We start from the raw sequence: 26,663 nt of genomic DNA, 5'->3' as shown, positions 1-26,663 counted from the left end.
GATGACGTTATTGGGAAAAAAAAAGAAACCAGAAGTGGTCTTGCAGTATGTGAAATTGCAGTGAACATATTGATTTAGGTTGTATAAACAGCTACAGAAGCCTAAACGGCCATGATGCGATGCTGCCAGAACAATCACAACCCTCGAGCTTGTCTAACTTTTTCCATTTTCAAACATTTTAAGTTCATAGCGCAGCAGCTGCAGCTTGTTGCAGCAGATCTGGACAAACTGCCCAGATCTGTACTTAAAGATTTCCTTCAGAGCTTCTTTCTGTGAAAATGTGTTAAGCAGAATATTTCTCATACTGGTTTGGTCGCTGTGATGCTGGAAGAACATCAACTGGTATTTCTGACTTTTTTAGCACAATTAACAAGAGTCTTCTGTGGGCATAGAGATAAATTCTCTGCTAACTGGTTGAGCTTTCTAGAGTAATGTCTGTAAGAAGACAGAGATAAAGAATCAAGCAAGAGTCTGGAGATTTTGCAGGAATTGACAGAAATCCGGCTGTTGTCTCTACAACCCTGAATTTATTATATTTTATAAACAAGGAAACATCCTGGTGAATATCCAATCCAATCCACTATATCTATAAAGCACATTTTAAAATCAGAATGTCTCCAAAGTGCTGCACAGTCAAATATCACAAAACAAAAATTCAAAAAGATCATACATTGCGGTCATTAAATAAGACCAAATAAAACAATTTAAAATAAATAAATACCGAATAAAATAACTAAAAAGAATAAATAAAACAAATAAAAGACACAGAGGACCACACAACTCACACAGTGTTACAAGCCAAAGAGTAAAATGAGGCCTTTATAGGAGACTTAAAACACTCCACTGTGGGGGCAACTCGGATGTGGAGGGGCAGGGCCTTCTGGAGTCTAAGACCGACTAGGGAATATCCTGACCCCTCAAGTCTTAAGTCCCGTCTGGGCACATCAAGCTGGGACTGGCCCTGAGACCTCAAATCATGCAAAAGCAATAAAACAAAAAGATCTTTAAAGTAATTCTAAAACTTACAGCAGGCAGTGCAAAGAAGCTAAAATCAGGGTGATGGGTTCATGTTGTCCATAATAAATATCAATATCATCATTTTCATTTTCATTTTATTTAAAAGAAAATATTTTATTTTATTTTATTCAATATTTTATTCTAAACTTTTATGTCTACACTCTGATTTTATGGGTTTTTGGTTTTTTTTTTTTTGGTTTTTTTTTGTATAATTTGTGTGATAATTCTACCAAACTCTGGTGTTTTCCCAACCTGGTGATTCGACGTTCCCACAGTTCCGACCTAAACACAATTTAAACCTAAAGCTGACATTTTTACCACCATTTGTGGAGGCAGATGCATCTGTTACACTGTTCTTGGTTTGTGTGAGTGTGAGAATATGTGTGCGTGTGTGTGTATAAATACTTGTGTGTAAGCATTGGTTTGTTTAAAGCACTTTGTGATGCATCACCTGTACGAATACTGCTACATAAATAAAGTTTGATTGACTGATTGAACATTTGCCTGGGGAGAAAGCTGGTTTTATGGTGTTTCAGTCTGTCTTCCTCTCACCTCCACATTTTGTTTTTACCCTCTGATCTTCCAGCCTTAAATTATTTACATGAAAAGACAGCTGGTAAAATTAAAATGAGTCCTAAATGGCTCACAGTCTGGTGGCTTGATGGCTTAAGGATGCAGCATGTTTCACTATTTAGCAGCTGAAATTTCTGAACATTAAAGTCATCTTAAGAAAATTTCACTCTTCCTTCATTCAACACAGAGATGAAGTTTTATAATTTACATATTCTCTTATTTCCATGGATTTTATTAAGACGCTAAAAACCAAAGGTCAACGAGATGCTGAGGAAGGTTTTCATCTGAATCTTCTCAAGGTAAAGTGGCTCTCATGATGTGGCTCATCGAAGCTGCTGATCGGCACATAAATGACATAAAGCAGGAAGATAAGAAGGCCAAAATGAAAATAAAAACACGCTTATTGGTAGCAAACATCCTGGAGATGGTTGCAGTACTCTGCAGTGTTTTAGCAATCTGTCAGTGAGTCATTTTTTAAACGTTTCTGAATCAAATAATTTCAGTGCATTTTCTATGAAAAGGTCAATAACAGATTCATTCAGTCTGAGCAGCAGAAAACTGGACAGCTCCATCATTTCATCACATAATTCAGCAAATATATGTTTGACTATGAGGTTCAAGGGGAGGAGTAGTGATGGAGGTAGAAAATACTTCCTCCTTCTCTGACCCTCCAGCTCATCCACCTCTATGAAGCGCCTGAAGCTGGTGTGTGTGTGTGTGTGTGTGTGTGTGTTGAGATTTAATTTACTTTGAGAATACGACTTGATCTTGTTTAACAGGAATTTAATGATACAGGCATGAAATAAGCTGACAGGAGGACCTAAATATAAATCTAAACAAAATTTATTTAGGAAGTGTCAAAACAAATAAATTAATCTATAAATAATAGAATGAATATGGAAATATAAAGACAGCTGAACACAGAAAATAGTCATTCTAAGCAATAAGTCTATTAATGTTTATTTTTCTATATAGATTTAATAAACACATAATTCTTTAATTTGACAGTATTTCATACTATTAAGTTCTTATTTTTATTTTAAAAATTATATATATATATATATATATATATATATATATATATATATATATATATATATATAGATATATATATATATATATATATATATATATACATATATGTTTATATATGTGTGTGTGCGTGTGTGTGTGCGTGCGTGTGTTTATATTCAAACATTTCTAAATCAAATTGTATCAAATTTTTCTATTTACAGATTAAAATAAACAAATCATGATACAAGCAGGTTACCAGAAAGCTGCCTTTTTTAAAGCAGAAGGTTCTTGTGATGACAACACATTTAGATGGTTTGTTGTTACAACTGTGGTCGGTTTGTTGGTTGTGTATGTTTTGTTTTCTTTTTTCTTTTCTCTGGATGCGCTGCCCGGCACCGGCATTGGACCGCCTGAGGAAACGGGTCGGGACGGGACTGGCTGTCCACTTTTTAATAAGAGGGAGAAGCGCGGGCCTGGTTGGAGGGCTCAGAGGGGCGGAGTGTGTGTACTATCCTTTTGTCAGGCTTGCAGAGTGCAAAAGTTTGTGAAACGTTGCAACAATTGTCAATAACTGTGAGCTGCCTATTTTAGTTTGACTTTTCTCCTGTTTTGGTTACATAAGGAGGTAAGCATCTGTCTTTTGTTGTTGCATTTGTTTTGCTTAGGTAAGTTGAAATCAGAGCATAAGACCTGTTTTGTTTGTTATTTTTTGGCGTTTGCTCACGTTGAGATTAATCTTAGACATTGTTAACTCTGACTTGTTTTCCAGATCAGACATTTTCTGTTAAATCTTTATTTTCATGTTGTAAAATAAATCTTTTCATTTGAACCTTCCTGAGAGCCAGTCTGACTCAATTGAAAGATGGTATTTTCCTGTTGCGTTCAGGAACCCCTTGACTGGGCGTAACATTCGTATACGAACATTTAAGAAAAATACATTTGAAAGAAGAATGAACAGGTACCTTCATTAGTTGCGATTGCTTTAACATTAATAACATTCACAAAGTCGTTAATTGCAGAAAACTGGTAACCATCGCCACCCTTAAACTCCACCAGAATATCAAACTCTGCATCTTTTTATTAAAAATGTCTGAAATGTGCCGTGTTTTTTTTGGGTTTTTTTTAGAATTTTTATTGCCAAACAAAAACAATGTAATTTACATACAAGCAATTCCATCCTGAGATTGGGCTTGATTCCAGTACAAAGATACAAAATTACAAATTTACATTTTTCACCATACAAGGCTGAGGTAGACAACAAAAGAAAAGGGAAACAAAGCACCCTAGTTAAAGAAAATTTCAATGGTTCCCATCGTTTTTCAAAACTCTGAGTTTTTAGTTGTAATTGAGCAGTTGATTGTTGCATTTTGTAAACATGCCTAATTTTCCGTATCCAGTGGTCAGTGCTTGGTGAATCAGGTTTCATCCAGTTGACGGTAATCATTTTCCTTGGTGTCATTAAAAGAATATGTTTTATTTATCGTTTTAAAATGTTTTTAGTAAATAATCCTAAAAGTCTTCCAGCTGTTTATCGCTGTCATTTCCGCCGCAGAACGTTTGAAGGTGAGTTCGTCCCAGACTCCAAAAGCTTCATTTGAAGATTATTTTCTGTCATCTTCCAACAGAAGACTGAAGAGATCCTGACTTCACTTAAGAGATCAGAGACATGGACTTTCACCAGACCCGGTATGGTTCACTGCCCTCTGAAAACTGTTTTCCACATATTCTCCACTAAAGTCTCTCTAAAGCTCATCTCTGCCCCGAGATGTCACTTTGTCTCAAAGAGTAGCTTTAGCTGAGAGCCGAGCCGCAGAAACCCGCAGTCTTCTTCACACAAACACAACTTTCCTTTCCATGGCAACCTGCTCTCCGCACACCTGAAAATAAATACAGCTCAGACAGGCGCAAGGACACGCTGGTGACGACTAGATAAAACACAAACTTCCTCCTCTGCCGAAACTCATCCAACAAATCAAAGGCAATCTGCAGGCTTTGATGTTACTGTTAGATCTGAATCTGAAGCTTTCAGGCTCATCAGGTTCCCGTCAGATGAGCAGAGCTGATGTTTAACTGCTGGGTGGGCCAAAAACAATGATGCAGCGAGGGGAAGTGACAAATCAATGCAAAATGTCTGCTAACAGGCAGAAGTAATAGCGAGTGATCAAAGAGCTGAAGCCAAGCCTGTTTTCTGTGTGAGTGGATGGGAGAGACATCAAGCATCCATCTACACATATGGCTTTTTAATATTTAATGGGATGAAGTGCCAATATAAAGAGATCTACATCTGAGAGGCATCACACTCATTAAGCATGCAAGTTTATAAAGTGGGCCAGCTGATATCTGCTCCACTCATTACTCTTTCTTTTGTCAACCCTCAGATGACTGTACAGCGCTGACTGGAGCGTTTGATTTTCCTCGGATTAAAATGTCAGAAACTGGATTTAGGCAAAAGATAGGAGCTGAGGAGGACAGGGAGCAAATCAGTCATGGTTCAGACATCCTGGCTACCCCCACCCTACCCCTCTAAGACAACGTTAGACACACTGCAGTATAAAATGTGAAGCATACAGACATGCTCCCTTCAGTTCTCCTCATATTCAGACCAAGCTGGGTCTGTATAATGTGTGAAGCAGCAGAGAAGCTCCACAAGGAGGAGGGAGGAAAATGGCTGATAAACAGAAAGATGACATTGTTTTTGTCTCAATGTGGCTTTGAACACAGTTGTTGGTCTGACTGGGAGTTTCTTTACTGGGATTTTCACACACAACCATCTCTAGGGTTTAAAGAAGGTCTAAAGAAGAGAAAATATCCAGTAAGCAGCAGTTGTCTGGACCAGAACGTCTGGTTGATGTCAGAGGTCAAAGGAGAATGGACAGACTGGTCAGGGATGATGAAAGGACAACAGGAAATCAGATAAGCACTGGTTCCAACCAAGATATGCAGAACATCTTCTCTGAACACACAAGTCCAACCTTGAAGCAGATGGTCTACAGCAGCAGAAGACCACACTAAACAGGAACCTGAGAATCGGCCTACCTGGATACTGTTAGTGGATGTAATAAAGTGGCTAGTGAGTCCACGTCCTCATGAACTGTAGATATATTTCATTGTACAATGATAAAGTAGTGTGTACAGAAGCTTCTGGAAGCTTCTTAGCAACATCCTGACCCTAAACACATCCAACTTTAGTAACCAGCGTGAATAACTTTGGCAAAAGCCGGATGAAGTTGTCCACGTTGAGTCAGGGGTTCTTCTGAAGACCAAGGTCTCAGCAATCTGCAGGGCTAAGTGTCTTCTAACTTTAGCCATGGACCTTAACTTTCTCAGTGTTACTTTCCCCATCCAGAGTTAATCCAGTCTCCATCTTGCATCCCACCTCTACTGTGAGTACTCTCAAGGGAAAGTCAGGCTGTGTCCAAATGTCCGCACCATTCCCGACAAGGTGCTCACGCCATTTTCTAGGGGTGTCCAAATGTCCGCACCATTCCCGACAAGGTGCTCACGCCATTTTCTAGGGGTGTCCAAATGTCAGCACCATTCCCAAATCCATGCTCACGCCATTTTCTAGGGGTGTCCAAATGTCAGCACCATTCCCAAATCCATGCTCACGCCATTTTCTAGAGGTGTCCAAATGTCCGCACCATTCCCAACAAGGTGCTCACGCCATTTTCTAGGGGTGTCCAAATGTCCGCACCATTCCCGACAAGGTGCTCACGCCATTTTCTAGGGGTGTCCAAATGTCAGCACCATTCCCAAATCCATGCTCACGCCATTTTCTAGGGGTGTCCAAATGTCAGCACCATTCCCAAATCCATGCTCACGCCATTTTCTAGAGGTGTCCAAATGTCCGCACCATTCCCGACAAGGTGCTCACGCCATTTTCTAGAGGTGTCCAAATGTCCGCACCATTCCCAACAAGGTGCTCACGCCATTTTCTAGGGGTGTCCAAATGTCCGCACCATTCCCAACTCCATGCTCACGCCATTTTCTAGAGGTGTCCAAATGTCCGCACCATTCCCGACAAGGTGCTCACGCCATTTTCTAGGTGTGTCCAAATGTCCGCACCATTCCCAACTCCATGCTCACGCCATTTTCTAGAGGTGTCCAAATGTCCGCACCATTCCCGACAAGGTGCTCGCGCCATTTTCTAGGGGTGTCCGAATGTCCGCACCATTCCCGACACGGTGCTCACGCCATTTTCTAGGTGTGTCCAAATGTCCGCACCATTCCCAACTCCATGCTCACGCCATTTTCTAGAGGTGTCCAAATGTCCGCACCATTCCCGACAAGGTGCTCACGCCATTGTCTAGGGGTGTCTGAATGTCCGCAACATTCCCAACTCCATGCTCACGCCATTTTCTAGAGTTGTCCAGATGTCTGCACCATTACCGACACGGTGCTCACGCCATTTACTAGGGGTGTCCAAATGTCCACACCATTCCAGACTTCGAGCTCACACCATTTTCTAGAGGTGTCCGAATGTCCGCACCATTCCCGACAAGGTGCTCACGCCATTTACTAGGGGTGTCCGAATGTCCGCACCATTCCCGACAAGGTGCTCACGCCATTTTCTAGGTGTGTCCAAATGTCCGCACCATTCCCAACTCCATGCTCACGCCATTTTCTAGAGGTGTCCAAATGTCCGCACCATTCCCGACAAGGTGCTCACGCCATTGTCTAGGGGTGTCTGAATGTCCGCAACATTCCCAACTCCATGCTCACGCCATTTTCTAGAGTTGTCCAGATGTCTGCACCATTACCGACACGGTGCTCACGCCATTTACTAGGGGTGTCCAAATGTCCACACCATTCCAGACTTCGAGCTCACACCATTTTCTAGAGGTGTCCGAATGTCCGCACCATTCCCGACAAGGTGCTCACGCCATTTACTAGGGGTGTCCGAATGTCCGCACCATTCCCGACAAGGTGCTCACGCCATTTACTAGGGGTGTCCAAATGTCCGCACCATTCCCAACTCCATGCTCACGCCATTTACAAGGGGTGTCCAAATGTCCGCACCGTTCCAGACTTCGAGCTCACACCATTTTCTAGAGGTGTCCGAATGTCCGCACCATTCCCGACAAGGTGCTCACGCCATTTTCTAGGGGTGTCCAAATGTCCGCACCATTCCCGACACGGTGCTCACGCCATTTTCTAGAGGTGTCCAAATGTCCGCACCATTCCCGACAAGGTGCTCGCGCCATTTTCTAGGGGTGTCCAAATGTCCGCACCATTCCCGACACGGTGCTCACGCCATTTTCTAGGGGTGTCCAAATGTCTGCACCATTCCCGACACGGTGCTCACGCCATTTTCTAGGGGTGTCCGAATGTCCGCATCATTTCCGACACACTGTTTATCCCATTTTCTAGGGGTGTCCGAATTTCCAGAGAAAAAAAAGTAGTGGACTCAGGTGAGGTGTTCCAGGCACGTCCCTCTGGGAGGAGACCCAGGACACGCTGGAGGGATTATATCTCTCGGCTGGCCTGGTAACACCTTGGGATCCCCCCCACAGAGTTGGCAAATGTGGCTGGGGAAAGGGAAGTCTGGGCTTCCTTGCTTAGGCTGCTGCCCCCGCAACCCGACCCCGGGTAAGCGGCTGAAGATGGATGGACTATTTGTTCACGAAGTTGTTCACAAACTTGTGAACCTCGTTCCATCCTTGCCAGAGAACAGCTGAGGATTTTGAGGATGCTCCTTCTATACCCAATGATGACACTTGCCTGTTTCCACTTCACCTGTTTACCTGTGGAATGATCCAAACAGGTGTTGGCCCTGTCCAGGCATCAAACTCAAACTGAGTAAATGTTTGCAAAAACAATGACATTTATCCATTTTGATGGTAAATATCTTGTCTTTGCGGTGTATTCCGTTGATTTGCCTATCAATGTACTCTTTATTTACATTTTAGACCACGTCCCAACTTTTTAGAAATTGTGGTGACACATCTCGGTGTTGATTGTAACTCATCCATGTCACAGCCGTCAGTTACCTCTTTACTTCTTCACAGCACAACTCACACCACCAACACAGCTTTGCTAGTCTGAACACAACTAACATTTCTGCACACACTGAAGGAATGCTGCTGGAAGTCAACAGCATTCAGGGGCATCCGAGCATCTCCCGCTCATTGACAAGCTGTCTGAATTAAGATATGCTCTGCAAGCCTCAACAAAGATTAATGAGAGTGCAGGATGAGCACCTTGATTTGCTTTGACAAACACGGGAGTGTGTGGGAATGATCTTACGGTGGCTGGTTAAGTGGGGTGTTTTTTACCCTGGTGGGATTGTTTATGTTTGGTAGATGTTGAACTCGTCAATGAAAAGATTTTTAAACCCACTCAGGTGCCATCATCTCCAAACAAGATAATAAATGTCTCCTTTTGGACAGACGTGTTGCTGTTAGCCTGTAACATGTGGATGCCCAACAGGCTGTTTTAAACACATAAACCAGTGGCTCAGTGGAAAAATGGCTTAATTCTGCTTCACACTATGAGCCGCAGGCACACACATCGCTAAGTGCTTTGCTCGCTCAGAGGTTGTGGAGGAAACAATCTTTTATCAGCAGATGAGATTAACATGATGGACCGATCAAAGACAGGAAGGTGAAGCTGAGAATTTTCCAAGAAATAGATCTGATTCTTTTCCAAATTCTCACAGTTATCTGGAATGTCAGTGTCAACGTTTCACTTCAGACTGGTTCAGCTTGCTGATGAAGGCTGGAGCTTCACTTAAAATAAAAAAAGTAAACAATTGTTTAGGGTGACAGTCAGTTGTTGGTAGTGCATGAGAGTAAATTCTGTCTGACATTGATCTAAAAACATTGTAGACATTGTGAAAAAGTAGAAAAAGAAAAAATAGACCACATGAACTAATGTACGCCATACCATGAAGAAGTCAGAGAAATCCTCCATCAGGATTTTAATGCTAAATTTTTATTTGCTAAGCGTCATAATAGTTCCTCCATTTACAGAAATAGACGTTAAACTGTTTCGATAAGACTCTTTAAAAAAGTTCACACAGCAGCTGAAGATAATGTTCAGACATCCATCCATCCATCCATCCATCCATCCATCTATATAAATGTATATACAATCTACACATAATTATAAATTTATATGTATGGATTTGTGTGTCCGTCCTCTGCCCTACCACTCTCACTGACTGTTAACCTTGTCTATACCACTACACTTGCATCGCCCCAGATCCTGGCATCTGATTGGCTGCAAGGTGTGTCCATCTGCATGCTGAGCTGAAGATCTGTCTCTCCCTGATGAGAGTTGATATTTCTCACACTGACTGAGGCTTAGAATTTTATTTATTCCCACTAAACCACATTTTAACCTGCATTTGGTGGGGTTTTGGGCGTGTCAACTTAAAGCCCTACAAATACACACACACAGAGTGAACAGTCAGTTGGCTGTTGTGTTTTTATTAATACACGTTGTAACTTCCTAAATGTTACTAATGATTTGGAACATCACACGATCAGGTGGATATTTATTGACTGCATGTTGTACTTACGATAGTGTCCTTTCCAGTCTTCCACCAGGAGAACCGATAATCTCTCCCAAAGTGCAGAACATCTGACCCAGAAAGTCCTGTAAAGAGATCATCATCTTAAAGTTTTGTCATTTGCTTCATCATTTGATGCGCTTCCTTTCCAATACAAAACATTTAAGCAAAATACAAAAATTCTACTCATTTCTGTGCAGAAATGTGAGAACCGCAACCATCCTGAGAGTAAAATATGAAGCATTATTTTATTTTTTTTTTTTTCACTGCACATGAATCTCAGTATGCTTCAAAACATTTAACCTAGCTATTTTTGTCCAAAACAAATGGCATTTTTCTCATTGTGAACATTAAAGGATTCAAATCAGAAGCAAGTCACTTGAATCTGCATCTTGTTAAAAGCTGAAGCAGCCAATGAAAGTCTAGCTTGGAACATGGGAGTTTTAGGATGCTTGTACACTCAGTCCAAATGTTGGAATCATCTGCACCTTTCCTGTCTTGTAAGGAAACTGTACAAGATCCAGTCTGCAGGCTGTTAAAGAAACAATCTCATCAGAAATGATCCTCTCAGAGCCTTACGTGACAAGAGACATCAGGCCTGAATTCATGCAGTCCTTTTGCTCTGCTAGTTTTAAACAGGTATAGTGGATGTTCTCCACTGACTCAGTGTCTGGCCAAGAAGCAAATAACTAGAAGAGCGAGGAGAGTACTTACTCACTAAGATGGACTGACCAATAAGGTAATTTGCTTCTACAAACTACATCAGGACTTTCAGCTTTATATATTTGAACTCCCCTAATTGTTAACCTTAATCTTTCAATTTGCCGTTTTCAACTTTGGCAGAAATTAGCCAATTAAAATAAATTATACACACACACACACACACACACACACACACACACACATATATATATATATATACATACATATATATATATATATATATATATATATATATATATATATATATATATATATATATATATATATATATATATATATATATATATATATACATATATATATATATATATATATATATATATATATATATATATATATATACATATATATATATATATATATATATATATATATATATATATATATATATATATTATATACACATATGTCTATATATACATATATAGACATATATCTATATATATATGTGTGTGTGTGTGTGTATAAATATATATATATATATATATATATATATATATATATATATATATATATATATATATATATATATATATATATATACATATATATATATACATATATACACATATGTCTATATATACATATATAGACATATATCTATATATATATGTGTGTGTGTGTGTGTGTGTGTGTGTGTGTGTGTGTGTGTGTACAAAGTTGTTCCTTGATCCTTGATGTCCTGCAGGTTTTCCATGTAGCCCTGTTCCTACATACCTGACTAAAATTGATTAGTCACTGTGCAAAATTCAATTGCCTGCTGGATCGGATTAATGTGAGCCAGGTGTTGGAACAGGGCTTCATGGGTCGTAAGTAGAGTTTACGGATGGAGACAGTTCATGAGAGAGGGGGACTGCAGAACTGTCATAAAGGTTGCAGCTTTCCTCTGCAAAGGTAAGTTCAGTCAATGTGATGTTGTACCAAATAAATGGAGGACATGTTTGTCATTTATCGGTATCAGTAACAAAACCGAATTATGTATAGATCTGTTCCTCATCACACTCATCAAGGTGCCAGAGAGCGCCACTCGATTGTTTGCAGTTATTGAACCACTAGTGGCTGTAATTCTCACACACTGGAGCTTTATTGATTGGTTTTAAAGGTTGTATCTATTGTATGAACTGAGGACTGTCAAACTGCATTACCCTGCAGACATAAACAAAGTTGTCTTAGACTTCGGTTTATTTCACCTGAAGAGTTATTTTCACAGGAAACAGGAAAATCAGGCAGGAATTATAAGTGTACCACAGACATACAGAAAGCTTGGAAAAGGGTGCAGGTGAGAAGTACGAACAGGATGCTCGAGCTTTAGATTTTATTAATGTCAAATGTAAATAAATTAATGAGATGTGCAGTTTGGATGTGAGCTTGCAGGATATATATACAAACACATGTAGAAGATTCTTGTATTGGTATTGTTAAAGTAAAATGCTGTAACATGCATGCAGAGGAACTAGAGAGCTGGTATAAACAGCCGGTAAGGAAACAGATGATTGACGGAAAAAAGTGTCTTCTTTTAAAGAGATAATTCCACAAACAAGATGAGCACTAAATTGTTTGATTGTATGCTGTAGTAGTTTTAATTATGTTCTATTAAAAAAATAGAAAATCTGAATTTGGCATTTTCTCATTCAGATAATCTGATTTTGAGCATGTCGGCACCTCATCACAGCGGTGAACTGGATGAACCAAAAGTCACTTTAGCCTCCTCGTTTATGAAGATTATGACATTTTTCAAGTCTAATATTTAATTTTCCAGGGTTCCCCCACCTGTAGCTGTTAAGATGAATAAGTGATGATTAAATGTAAATGGAAAAATAAGGGGGAAAAAAACGTACAATGGCTTATCTGGCTTTGCTGCAGTATGTGGTGCACGGTGAGCAGAGGTCCAGCCAGACTTATTGGCTTCAATAATGACTTGGGCCGGTCGTTAGAGAGACACACCAGCCGTAACCATCCCGTGCCCGTTGCTTTGCAAGTGCTGACAACACTGGGTTTTATTGCAACCTTACTGGCTCATCCATTGGTGACATCACAGCCAACAGCTTGCTGTCTTAATGAAAAGTATTTTAATTTTCTATGATCCAGATCATATGGGATGCAAACATGTTGCTCGCCAGTCCAGTGGCTTGTTGGTCTGGGTCTGTCCATGAGTCATTCAGTCTGGGACCCTGCAGTGTGAGACTTAAGGCTGCAGCTGTGCAGGATGGCTCGTTTCTAGGTAACGATAATTCAGGTAAAAATTGCTATTATTGTTCAAACTAGTACCTAACCCGTTCACCAACCTAGCAGGTGACACTGGATACCCCTCAAAAACTGGCTGCGTACTCATTTTCCCAACCCGCAGAGCAGAAAGGAACACAACTGCAACGTGCATCAGACGTGTTGTCTGGTCATCGGGCTGCAGAAGGACCAGTGGACCTTCCTGGATGCCCCAGGATGAATGTTACATCTATCACGGGATGAGAGAACTTAGTTCTTGCTCTCAAAGCCACAGGAACGAGAAAAAACAAGATTTTTTGTCTGGTCCATTCAAATAACAGCCAAAATAATAAAAACTGAGATATTGCCTGTTTGACAGCCCAAAGAAACATTTTAGAAAGATTTTTCAGTGCAGGGAGAAATAATTGAAGTGTTATCGGCTTACCTTCTGCTCATCAGGCAGGAAGCAGTTAGGAAACGGAGACAGAAGTTAGAGAAAAGGCTGGAAAAACAATAAAAATCAATCTGAATTGACATGTTTCTTACAGTAAAAAAATACAGTAAAAAATAATTACATAAAAAGACTGCAACACATTGTTTCTGTTTTTTTTATTTGGAGTTATTGTCTTTTTAATGACACCCAGAACATTTTCATCTTCTTCTCACCAAACATCTTGACAATGCTTCATTCCTTTCTGTAATTATTTTAATTAGTAAAATAAAAACAGTGAAAATCACGCCTCTGCAAAAACATCAATAGAATCTGCTTCAGTTCACACTTTTCCTGATATTTAGTTGCATTTTCATGTTTGCTTACAGTTTTCTGATATTTAAGCTCACTTTTAGGGCTTTTCGACCATGAAAAGCCGGTGCTGGTGCTAGAGCCAGCGCTTAGGTGGTTCAGCTCCGGCACGATCGAAGAACCGGTTTTTGGTTTTGACTGAATGAGTCTGTTTCGACCAAAAACATTTTGCATACGCCAACCCCCCCCTTGGTTCTTGGTCTTCCTATTTTGTGTCGGGTATCACAGATGGGCTACAAATCTCTGAACGGTTGTATGTCCGCGTTTAACAATCAGACGCAGTTGTTAACCAGTTGGTCGATGCTCCGCTCGTAGCCTGCAGCAGACATCTCCCTTTGCAACATCTTAAACACAGGCTTTGTCCGATTTGCACCATCCAGTTTTTGCTGTACTTCCGTGGATGACCAAAGAGCAAGAAAACACTGGATCTCCTCCTCGGACCAATTCTACTTACTTTTAGCATCCATTTCTTCGCTTGTATATAGATGTTGGTCCATGTTTCCACGCTCTTATTTTGGCCAGGCAACCCTGCCCCCAGTTCCTGACGCACACAATGTGAAGTGGTTCTTAACTTTGGCCCAGCAAAGAGTTGGTGCCAGGATAGAACCGGTTTTGAGAACCGCCAGTGCCTAGGCAGTCGAAAACCACAGAACCGGTGCGAAGTCTGGCTTTGGCTCCGAACCAGCTCTGGAACCAGCTCAGTCGAAAAGCCACCTTACAGGTCTTTACTGTGGCGCCCTACTGCTAGCCAACAACAACAGCAATATTTAAGTCAATATATATTTTAATTTTACATGACATAAATCAAATCAATCATCAAGTAAGATAAAATCTTCGCTTGAAATGCAAATCCACAATATTCAAGATTAACTGACAAAAAGAAGTAATAAGTTAAGCCTGACGTGCAGGGAAGGTTCTTGGAGCCAGTCCTCCAAGCAGAGTAGAAACAAACAGAGTAGAAAAAAGAATCTTGAGGAGAAAGATGCTCTCTTCATACCAGCACATGTGTAAAGAGGTTTTTTTTAAAAGTACTTACATGTTTGGAAAGGTTGGAGCTCCTGGTATCCACATTATACCTGAAAAAAAAAACATGATGTACTTTAATAGATTTCCTTTAACATGTATAAATAACAGGACTCGAAAAAAGAAAGTGAATTATCGCTAGGCGTGCGTGGTTATTTATTACTCTGTGTTGACCCTGCACTGGACTGGCGACCTGTCCAGGATGTACCGGTATGTACCAGATGTACCTGTCCAGAATTTACCCTGCCTCTCGCCTGACAGGCTCCTGCTATCTGAACTGAACTAAGCAGAAAAGAGAATGAATGGATGAATTATGCATCACCACAGTATAAGACTATGAAATGTTAGAAAAAGCAGCAACAAATGTGCGCCAACCTGTGACACGGGTTGGTGAAATAACATTTTTAGCATTTATAATTTAGGTGAGTGTAAAGTTGAGGAAGTATAAAAAAATATGCAAATGGACAGCACAGAAATATAAAACTTCAGAGATAAGCAGACTTCTTTCCCCAGCAGATGTGCTCTCCCTTTTTCTCTTAAAGCTTCTTTCCCCCAGGATTTTGTGTTTCGAGATGTCACCAGGGGTTTGTTTAAAAAGGATTTGGTTCATGTCTGACAAAGAAAATCCACTTCTGTTGAATAACATTATGCAGACTGTGTATCCTTCAGTCCCTTATCCCACAATGGATTTCAGCCTCTACTCCTCTAACTGCTGCTTTTTGTTTAACACTGTCCCAAAGCCTACTGGGAGGACAGAGCTGAGCTCAACAATGACCAGCTCAAAATATTTTTACCCATTTTTACATCTCTTTTAACTTCTTAAAGCCACATACTTGATGTGGAGGATGTAGTTACAGCATATCTGTGACCACTACACTGACTAACTACCACAGACTGGCTGTGTCAAACTAGTCAATGATGCTGAAAGTCAGCTTAGCGGGAGTCGCTCTCTCACCAGTTAGCCAAACCCTAATTTCTCAAAGGAAGCTCAAGATCCACACTGGCCCACTTTAGATGAACCCAGGTCCACTTCCACAGATCGTATGGTCTGTCTGGAGCAGTATGAATGCTCATTCACACTCTGGTCCACATATAAAACTGAGTTCTCGGTTTGCTTACCAATGAACTCTGCTGCAGTTCACTTACAGCGTGAAAGCAAACGGACCGTCCAGGGAACCAGAGAGGAAGTGACTTGATCGACATGGCGGTTATCTGGCCGCCTCCTGCTGCTCATACGGGGCAGATTCTGCTGAAAAAGGTTTTAGGTTTGAACACCAAAGTAAAAACAGAAACCAGACTGTAGAAAACTGTTGTTGCACTGTTGTTTATTGTGGTGAAAAGCCTTTTTAAATCCTGGCCAGTCTATGAGCCACCTTGCCTTCTTTCGACTTGGTCAGGGGTTGTTTTTGGAGAATTTCGCCGCCTAGTGAACAATTGTTGTAACTGCACGACATCGTCCAGTTTGGCTCCGTTAGAAAGCAAACCAAACCACAGGAGGACAGGAAATGCTTCAGACTTCCATACCCAATCAAATCTAGTCTCCTGGTTGTGACTGAATTTACGCACTTTTTCTTTCTCCAAGACGCCACGTGTGTGGAGTCACTGCTTGCTGTCATTCCAGACTCTCCAGAGAAGAGTCACATACTTCTTGCTCTCCTCATGATCTGAAGGATAATCTCAATTTCTGCATCCAGGACCAGCTTGGCCTACTAGAAGCTACCAATCCTTCTTCCTGTCCTTCCCTTACATAAGCACAGAACCTGCAAAGGACTGCTTCTGTAGTACAGACGTTGCACTGAGTGTTTGACTGCGACTTGTCTTAAGAGTGACGATCCAACTAGCTTCTCCATCCACCTTTCAGAGAGCACGGGAAATTGCAGCGAAGATCTGGGTTAAGAGCCGTCTTACTACTTTTATTTTAGGACCAAACTGTTTCCTCAGATCTAGAGCTGCTCAATAAATCGTTTGCACATTGCAATGTACGTGTGTGGAATAGACACATCGCAGGTCCAGCAATGTAGGAGCCAAATGAACTCAACATGTTCATCTGTCCATCTACAACCTGCAGAAACAGATGAGGAGTTTACAACTGCTGTGTGCAGTCGTAAATGAAAAATGACAGAACGAAGCCTTTACTCAGGACATGGCACGATAAAAGTAAGCAGTAAAACATAATAATAAGAAAAACTCGCAAATGCAGACAAAAAATATACTTTTAACATCCACAAAAAGTGGTAACACCAGTGCAGGTTCATTGTCAACGAGATGGCAGAAGTGCAGCATAACTTAAGCCATTTATTCAAAGATTCCTGTATTTTTTCATATCACAGAGTTACAATAAATCACAAAATAGTACAGCCCCAGTCAGAACTGTGGTAACAGAGACTCAGCCAACCGGCGGCCCAACTTACACTGGACCAGCCCACTGGCATTAACTTGCCCAGTCAATGCCTTGTGTTTGAGTAGCATGATAACAAATGGTTCAAAAGGCAAGGGTTTGGATTCATATCCTTTATTACGCTTCTTACATATATGTCCCAATGCATTTACACCAAAATCCTCTTGAGACTGAAACTAACCGTCAGTTATTAGTTTCCAGTTTCAACCCAGTGGCGGCCCTTAGTTAAAATACCTCATAAATATAGGTCGGTAGGTAGGTAGATGATAGATAGATAGATAGATAGATAGATAGATAGATAGATAGATAGATAGATAGATAGATAGATAGATAGATAGATAGATAGATAGATAGATAGATAGATAGATAGATAGATAGGTAAATGTCTTATGCAAAGGTAGAGATATTTCTTACAGAAATTGAGAAATAGGTGTAATTTACCAAAATGTAGAGTGAAAATACAGTTTAGAAGACAAAAAGTTTGTTTTTTTAAATCCTTGAAAGTCAGGATCCCTTAACTACTGGTTACTGGAGAAGAATTCTTGTAAATTCTTCAGTATTCTTCAGGAATATTCTCCAAGTTTTTTAAGGACCTCAGAAGAAGGAAGGAAGGGTTTATCACTCCAAACAGACATTTTGTCTCTGATTTTCAGTTTTTATGTCATTGGGTCCACCTCAGCTTTTTCTGTCCACCTCCATTCATTAAGAGCTTCGTTTACTAAGGTCTGCCACTGCTAAAGGTCGGACATTAAACCAAACTTGTCACATTCAATGAGCATATTAAACTTAAATTTGACATCACTGAAGAAGGACATTTTTGCTGTCAGGGGGTGAAAGAGATTTAAATTAATGTGCAAATATGACATAATAAAGTTATTAGGAGAGCAAGAGGAGGGGAGTCATTTAAAAACTTTTAAGCACAAAATCTGTCACTATAATGCAAACTGTGACTGCAGGTTTAACTGTATTTTCTCTCAGTTTAAAGCCAAACAACCCTAACAGCTGGTACGTGCCAAACATAGAAAACCAAATTAACCCAGAGAACAGTGGGAAATTATTGTGAATTTAATGGGTAATTTTTTCATTACTTATTTATTACTTTGAAAAGTTGATATGTCCTGTATAATATCTGAATTGTCCAGAGTAACTCCATCCAGGCTGCCGCCAGCCGTTTGGGTGCTTTGAGCACAACTGTTTCTTACTCTTGTCCTACAGGCACCAGTTTAATTAACTAACCTCTAAAGCCTTTGTCACAAAGGACAAAATGTTCATATATATAATTATATATAAAAAGAAACTATAATAAAACTTGATACATTAAACCAACTTCTTTTTTTATACACCTATTGTAAGTTATAATAATGCTTTCTGTGACGTTAGGGGTTTATTTCTTAGACACATTAGTCATTTTTACTGTTCACCACTAATCAGCTCTACTATAAGCTTTGCATAAAAAGCTATTCCCTGAATTAAAAGCAGAATTCTAAAATTTATGAAAGGAGAAACTTCCTAATGAAAAATCTAATGAGTTCAAGGTACAGATCAATCTCAGCAGCAGTACTATGACATACCACCACAGAGATTAATCACAAAAAAGTGACATTTTTATTTAAAACAAAAAAACAAAAAAAAACAAAAAAACAAAGCTGCTTTTGCTTCAAGAATTGCCACCAAACATGAAATAAATTAACAAGATAAACATAAATGTCACCACCAACATGAAAAGCCCATTATTATTATGATAATAAAACAAAACTAGAAAAGCATTTGGAGAGTCCAAAGCCTTTAAAAAGTTCCTGGATCCAAACGGTGATCCAGATCACCACCAAAATTAAATTGGTCCTTCATTTTCACATCTCCAACAACTCATGAAAATCCACCCATAACTTTTTGAGTTATCTTAAATACAAACAAACATATAAACGCCGGTAGAAACATAACCTCCTTGGCTGAGGTAAGGAGAATCTGTGGAACACCTGAACCCTGTTATCAGTGAAACTCAAGTCTGAGCCTTTATCCAGCTGAACAGACAAGTGGAAGACAGGCTGTGATCATGTCATTGTTTTTCATTCCAGCTTTCTCAGGACTCTCTGCTCTCCATGTTTTTCTACTCCTACACACCTGATAAACATCAAAATGCCTCATCAAGCCCTTACAAGCCTGTCAATCAGCCTATTATTTCAGTCAAGAGTGTTAAATATGGAAACATCTACAGTATAAAGGGCAGGGACTGTCTGGTCATTGGACCACCATTTTCCTGGTGGGCCAACACAGTTTATTTATTGGTCTGACTGGTCCATAAAACTCAGCGAACTGGCGGCCCAACTTACACTGAATCCCCATTCATTTGATATTTTTCTATCATGATTCCGTCCCCTTCTCTTTCATCTGTATCCCTTTCTCAAGGAGTTGCCACCCAACTTTATTTATAAAGCACTTCAACACAACGCCAGCTGCAACAAAGTGCTGAACAAAGAAGCAAAACATTAAAAAACGCAGAGTGAGATCTGAATAATAGAAGTTAAAGGAATAAAAGATAAAACAACAAAAAGCAATCAAAAGTAAAACCATTAAAAAATTTAAAACAAATCTATAATAACATAAGAAGCAGAGTCTCATACTGGATGACACGCTAGGTCATAAAATGGGTCTTTAGGCAGGTTTTAAAAGTTGTCAGTGATGTGGCTTCTCTTCGCTGTAGCAGCAAAGAATTCCATAGTTGTCCATCAGTTCTATCTGCTGATCTGGAGAGTATGGAGTTAGCAGCTCAGAGACCCACAGAGGGGCCAGACCATGTCAGGACTTAAAAACAAATAAAAGAACCTCAAAATGAACTCTAAAATGTACAGGAAGCCAATGAAGCAATGCTAAAATAGATGTAATGTGTTCTCTCGTATGCGCTCCAACCAAGAGACGAGCAGTGGCCTATTGGACAAATTTCCAACTTGTCCAATAGGCCACTGCAAAACACTGCAAAGCACTTTGCAATGCATGTGTACCAAAAGTGCTACATAAATAAAGGTTGATTTGATTTGATATAAATACTACTGATGCAACAGCAGTGAAGCTTTGACAGGAGTTTAAAGAGTGAGATCTCATCAACCTTGTTCACTGTCTATCTTGACACTTGGGCCTTTCTTCTGCTACCCTGCAGCTTCCTCCTCCCCCACACTGTCAACTCTTCCACATATATAACATCAGTCCCGAATCTTTAAAAATACATAATCCCTTCTGATGATGCATCTCATAATGAGGAAGGTGGGTGAAAATCAAACATTGCAGAGGGTCTTTGATTCTACTCTGACTCTTAATTTCCATTTTCTCAGAGAACGGACTGGTTTGTAGGTGCTTTTAGCCCAGACTCTTTTCTACTCTGGAACTGGTTACGTTTCCAGTATCAAGAAGTAAACCAGTTTTGGGGTAACAAAGATCCAGAGTTAAACTTGGCCACAAAGCAGCTTTACAGACTCCCTAAAAGAAACAACCATGGGTTGAAAAACACGGCACAGTGTGTGCCTTGAGAGATTGTAATGTATGCCATGGGAAATTATTTTAATAAATATATTTTGACAAGAACAACTTCATATTGTTAATACAGTTTACGGAGTTTCATTTTGTCTTAATTTCTGTTTGTAATGTGCCCTGTGATCTTTTCATTGGAAATAATGTACCTCAGCTCAGAAAAGGTTGAAAAACACTGACCTAGAACATTTTCATGGGTTGACAAAGAAGTGTCAAGAGGTCTAGTCTGGGTGACAAGGAACCTGCACAGTGCATCCATCCATCCATCCGTTTTTAACCACTTGTTCCAGTTAAGAGTTGCAGAGAAGCTAGCGCCTATCCAATCCCTTGGTGAGAGCAGACACTCTTCATCCTGGTGCTTGTCTTTATTTCCTCACCTTTAAAGTGAAAATACTGCACAGGTGTATTTCTGCAAAAAAAAAGGTATGATTTAGTAGAAAACTTATTAAAAACTTAAACAAAATAAACTACAAAAACCCCCTTTGAGACCTCAGACAGCACCATGTTAAACATTAGGCCATTGGCTGCTATATCTAATCTTGCAGCTGGAGCTTCCTCTCCAGTTCTATACTGGAGACTCTTCCTACAGGAAAAGCCAACATTAATTGACACTCCTATTTGCGTTACTTATTCTCATTGTAGCCTGTTTTTGTATTTTCCCAGTCTGCAGCATGGTTTAATTGATCAGTGTAAATGATGATATCGATCACAGAACTGTCACTTGAACCTGCAGCCCCTGAAAAAGATACTTTCCAAACTTTCTGCATTTCTAAATTCCTCATAAACTGTGTGTTTACTGTGATCAGAACTAACTAACCAGGGAAACATGCTCCAACAAATCACACACGAATGAGCAAATATTGGCAAGTGATTAATGGACGTGTTAAACCATAACCATTTGTCATCTTTAACAGACATTTAATTTTATTTCGTGTGTGAAAACGTCACTGTAAGAATCTATCTCCATCTGGAGAAGGTTGGGCGATTCAGTCTCTAACCCCCTAACCCACCACCGCATGCAGGTCCAGTGTGGCACACCTGTTTGATGTGGGATCAGAACTATGCTTCTGAAAGGCCTAAGATTAGATTTTGGATTATGTTTTTGTGTATACATCTATTATTTTAATGCTTCAAAGGCTTTGGGAGAGAATAGTTATGTTTTATTAATTTGCAATCATAAGAACATAAAAGTAGGGGAGACAACAGGGAAGGTCAAAACCCAGCGGCTGTTGTTCCGGACGAGGGATGATTCTAGAGCTGAAAAGTGATCTTTTGGGGTTTTTTTTCCTTCTTTTGGAAAGCAATGACAGGCTGCACTGTGGCCTCACAGCAAGAAGGTGGCTGGTGGTTTCTGTGTGGAGTTTACATGTTCTCTTCCGTTACTCCGGCTTCCTCCCACCAGCCAAAGACACGCATGTTAGATTAATTGATCACTAAATAATCCTTGTGAGTGGGACTGTGAAAGGTTGTTTGTTTCTCTGTGTTGGCCCTGCTGTAGACTGGCAACCTGTCCAGGTGTTTCCTGTCCCTCGCCTTATGATTGCTGGGATAGGCTCCAGCTTCCCGCGACCCTGAATTGGATTAAGTGGTTCAGCCCCATCGATGGATCAGATAATTTTATGGCACCAGTAGCACAGACATTATTTAACAGAAACTAAAGCAACTTGTATGAAGCTGAGAAATAGTGAAGATAAAATGCTGATTATGTCCATTGAAGCTTATCAGGCTATAAATAAGTTGGCTAACAACAAAGTGAGTGGGTTATCATCTCCACTGAACGATTTAAATATGCCATCTGTTTTTCTGGCTCTTTGATTCATAGCTTGTTACCAGACTCACTGTTGTCTGTTCTTTTAGTGCCAGTTATGAAGAAGAAAGCCAGAACAGTGGGTTGTTTAGATGATTACAGGTCTTTTTTTAGTCAGCATCATTCAGGAGTCCTTAAATTATTAATACTTCTTAGTACAATAAGGCCCAGATCTACAAAAGGTTTACGTGTTTTAAAACACATGCAGAGTCACTGCCTGGACTGCCAGTCCATTGCAGGGCTAACACAAAGAGACAACCACTCATGCTCACTCCTAACTCATGACTCATGTCTTTAGATGGTGGGAGGAAGCTGGAATACCTGGAGAACCCATGCACATACACATGGAGAACATGGAAACTCCACACAGTAAGGCCACTGTTCAAACCTTGCCCCAGCTGAGAATTGAACAAGCAACCTTCTTACTGTGAGACCACAGTGCTAACCACTATGCCACCGTGCAGCCCCTTCCCCTGTTTAGTTCCCTTGATTCTTGTTTAACCTATGTTCTTGTTCATTAGAGTCACCTGGTCTCATTTAGTTCATTCATCACACCTGTGTCTGGTTTTCCTGCAATTATACCTTTATGTGGAAGTCAGATTTCTCTGCTTCAGGTCATGTTTTCTCTCTAAACTTGTCATGCGGCAAACCACATCACATTCAAAACCCTTATTCAAATAAGGAGTCTCAAACATGTTTGCACCTGCCACCAATTTACGCAATGACTCTTCGTAAATCACGCGCAAACCCACAAGGCCCACAAGAGAGATTCTAAACTGTGCACACAAATTACTCCTCGCAAATGGGAATCTTAGTAGATCTAACCTAAAATGTTGTCATTTTTGTACAGAAAACCAGTTTGGCTTTAAACCTAAACATAAAGAGAGAAAACAGTGAACATCAACTTCTGAAGTATTTTTCAGCAGAGTGGAAGATGGATGAATGAAGTTGAAAAATTCTTTTAACACAGCAATAGTCATTTAAAGTCAGGAGAGGGATATTTTGTTCCCTGGCCTTTTTCAGTCTTTACAGAAATTCATTGATGTATATGAAAAGTAAAACTGGGAATCATTTGTGACTATCAAAGGTGTAGTGGAGGTGTGGACCCAAATGCAGGAACGGGAGCCAAAGATGAAAAATAAAGATACGTTTAATATCTAAAAAACCCAAAAGCAAAACACATGAAGCTATCAAAAGCACATGGAGCAAACAAAATGAACCAGCAACTGAGAACATAAACCAAAGGATATAAATAGATGAAGGGAGTAACTAGGAACAGGTACTGATAGCCAGTGTGGTTCCCAGGAATTGTGAATGGACCTTCCTCTCCACCAACTCTGAAACTGGATCCAGCCTAAGCAACAATCCCACCAGTTTGCTACATGTCATGCTCTCTGGGGTTTTAGCTTAGCTTAAAACGTCCCTTTTTCTGTCCTGCTGGGTCTGAGATGACTGTCCATTCGGTCAAGGAGAGGTGGAGGTGTGGACCCATTTGCAGGACAGGAGGCAGGAATCCAGTCTCACAATGTTTATTAAACAAAAAGGCAGGGGACTAAACTCCAGCTCAACACCAGCTACAATGGACCAGCAACTCAAGACAAAAACAGAGGGGTTTAAATACACAGAACCCGCCAAGACACAGGTGACAAAAATGAACTAAATTAACCCAGGTGAAGTAATGAACACAGAAAAAGGGAAAATAGGAAGAAACTACAAAATAAAACAGGGAACTAAAGAGACATCACAAAACACACATCATGACACATTCATGGCAGCCCATCTGCTCTGTGTTGGTGCTTTGCCCCAAAGCAGATGCTCCTCTGAGCTGAAGTGTTGATAATCAAAGGTAAATCGTCTTTTGTCGGATAGCTGGCACAGCAGAACATGGACTTGTACTAATGGATGATGTCATCACTTTTCCAATTCACCTCCCAGAGAGCCAAACATGTTTGGCCCACATCTACAGTTTGGTTTCAGACATATATGAGCTTGACTTACAGCGTTGACTTTATGTGAATATGGCTGCCAAAACTTGGTGATATGACCACTACAACAAACCTACTGTCACCTAACTCATGTCCAGCTGACATCTGGACCACATCTGGCCCATACTACACTTCCTGTAACCCACATCCAAGCCAGCAGCTGAAACCTGACCACATCTGGCTCGCATTACGCTTGTAGTATTCCACATCCAACACTCCCAGTATGATAAGTCCAGCTGACATCTGGACCAGATCTTTCCCGCAATACTCATCCTGCAACCCCTGTCCAAGCAATTGTCAATTATGTTTTAATTGTCAGCTAAGTTCAATCCCACTGCTTTTTTTACAAGCATATTATTTTATTGAAATGGTAGAGGACCAAAAAGTCAGTAAATTGTCAGAGTTATGGATGAGCGAGAGCATCCAGACACATAGAAATTAAAGATTATTACACCATTATATGCTGACATTGTTTTTGGTTGGAATAAAATATTGATTTGAGTAGAAATTATTAGTTCAAGATGACATTCACTGTATAAGCTATGGTGGGTTCGAACCATGGACTGTATATAAAAAGATGGACATAGCCTCCGTGACGTCACCAAAAGGTTTCTGATGACCAGAACTGAAGCTCGGTGGGCGGTTCCTACCATCGCCATTTTGGCAGGGGCATGCATGTCGTTTCACTAGGAAAATACAAATATGGGCAAAGAGGTGGAGCTGAGAGGGGGGCTGTGAGCATCATGGTGGATGGTCAATCATCCACCATGATGCTCACAGCCCCCCTCTCAGCTCAATGTGATGTCAATATCAAGCAAACTCCAAGCTTTCTGTAGCTAAGAGCTAACCGAGCTAACCAGCTAATGGAGGTAAGCGGGCTAAAGCTAAGTCATGTTGTTGTAAAAAACCACACTTCTTCTATGTTCTTCGGGAAGATTTTGCAGGATATTGGGTACCTGTCAATCAAAAGGACACGCCCCTAAATATGCAGAATTTCGAGATTAAATTACTTTTTAACGGGCGAGTTAGAAAAAAATGCACTCCCCCCAGGAGTTGTCATGAAGGTAAACCTGACCTATTAAACTGAAAATGGATTTTTCAACCAGGCTGTACACATGTTTATTTCTGCCGAGAATTTGATCTTTTTAACATGGGAGTCTATGGGGATTTGCTCCGTTTTGGTCCCCCTAGCGAATGAAGGGGGAACTGCAGTTTTATGCACTTCCACATAGACTTCACTTTTAACCGGTCTATGGTTCGAAAAGTGTTCAGTATCTTTCTATGTAAAATTTGCTCTCCCAGTGTATGCATGGGTTCTCTCCGGCTTCCTTCCACCGCCCAAAGACATACATGTTAGGTGGGTACCCTAAATTGTCCCCAGGAGTGAGTGTGACCAAGCAGTTGTTTGTCTCTCTGTGTTGGTCCTGTTCTCTGTTCTGTGATTGACTGACCAGTCCAGGGTGTACCCGTCTCTCGTCTGCTAATTGCTAGGATAGGCTCCCCATGACCATTTCTTAACCAGCAGTTAAGAAAATGCATGGAGGGATGGATGTATGGATGGATGGATGTATGGATGGATGGATGTATGGATGAACATTCACTGTGATCTGTCCTGGGGATATTTCAAGAGAAGTAGTGGGCCCAGAACTGAACCCTGAGGAACTGAATTTTCTGTGAAGAACGTAAGAATTTACCCATTCAGAAAAAGTTCCTGAAGTCCCTCAAAACCCTGAATCCTATTAATTAATGTATTGTGATCAATGATGTAGAAGATTGAGGTAAAGTCCTGAAAAACCTCAGAACTTTGGACTCCTCATTCTGTTTGTGCTAATGGTGCGTTCCATTTGTCTCCTAATTTTGAGTGCCTGAGAATGGGCGACATCATTTTCAGATGATTAGTCCACCGTGGCCTTTCTGTGTGGAGTTTGCATGTTCTCCTCATGCATGTGTGGTTTCTCTCCGGGTTCTCCAGTTTCCTCCCACCATCCAAAGACATGCATGCTAGGTTAATCGGTTACTCTAAATTGCCCCTAGGAGTGAGTGTGAGCGTGAATGGTTGTTCGTCTCTGTGTGGCCCTGCGATG

General features: G+C 40.4%; 1 protein-coding gene across 1 annotated transcript in view; it reads right to left on the bottom strand.

Annotated features, from left to right (window-relative positions):
• The window catches only part of LOC306757746 (copine-9-like), a gene marked incomplete at both ends in the record, with an annotated part of 209,250 nt that overhangs the window by 94,299 nt on the left and 88,288 nt on the right, over positions 1–26,663 (bottom strand). Inside the window, 2 exons of the mRNA XM_079242872.1 lie at positions 10,127–10,203; positions 14,881–14,920. Coding sequence (XP_079098998.1) covers positions 10,127–10,203; positions 14,881–14,920 — 117 coding nt within the window. The remainder of the gene's footprint in view (positions 1–10,126; positions 10,204–14,880; positions 14,921–26,663) is intronic.

Source organism: Telmatherina bonti, assembly GCF_933228915.1.
Source record: "Telmatherina bonti genome assembly, chromosome: 6".
In the NCBI taxonomy this organism is placed as follows: domain Eukaryota; kingdom Metazoa; phylum Chordata; class Actinopteri; order Atheriniformes; family Telmatherinidae; genus Telmatherina; species Telmatherina bonti.
The sequence above is the reverse complement of the archived record's forward strand: the minus strand, read 5'-3'. Positions and strand labels throughout refer to the sequence as shown.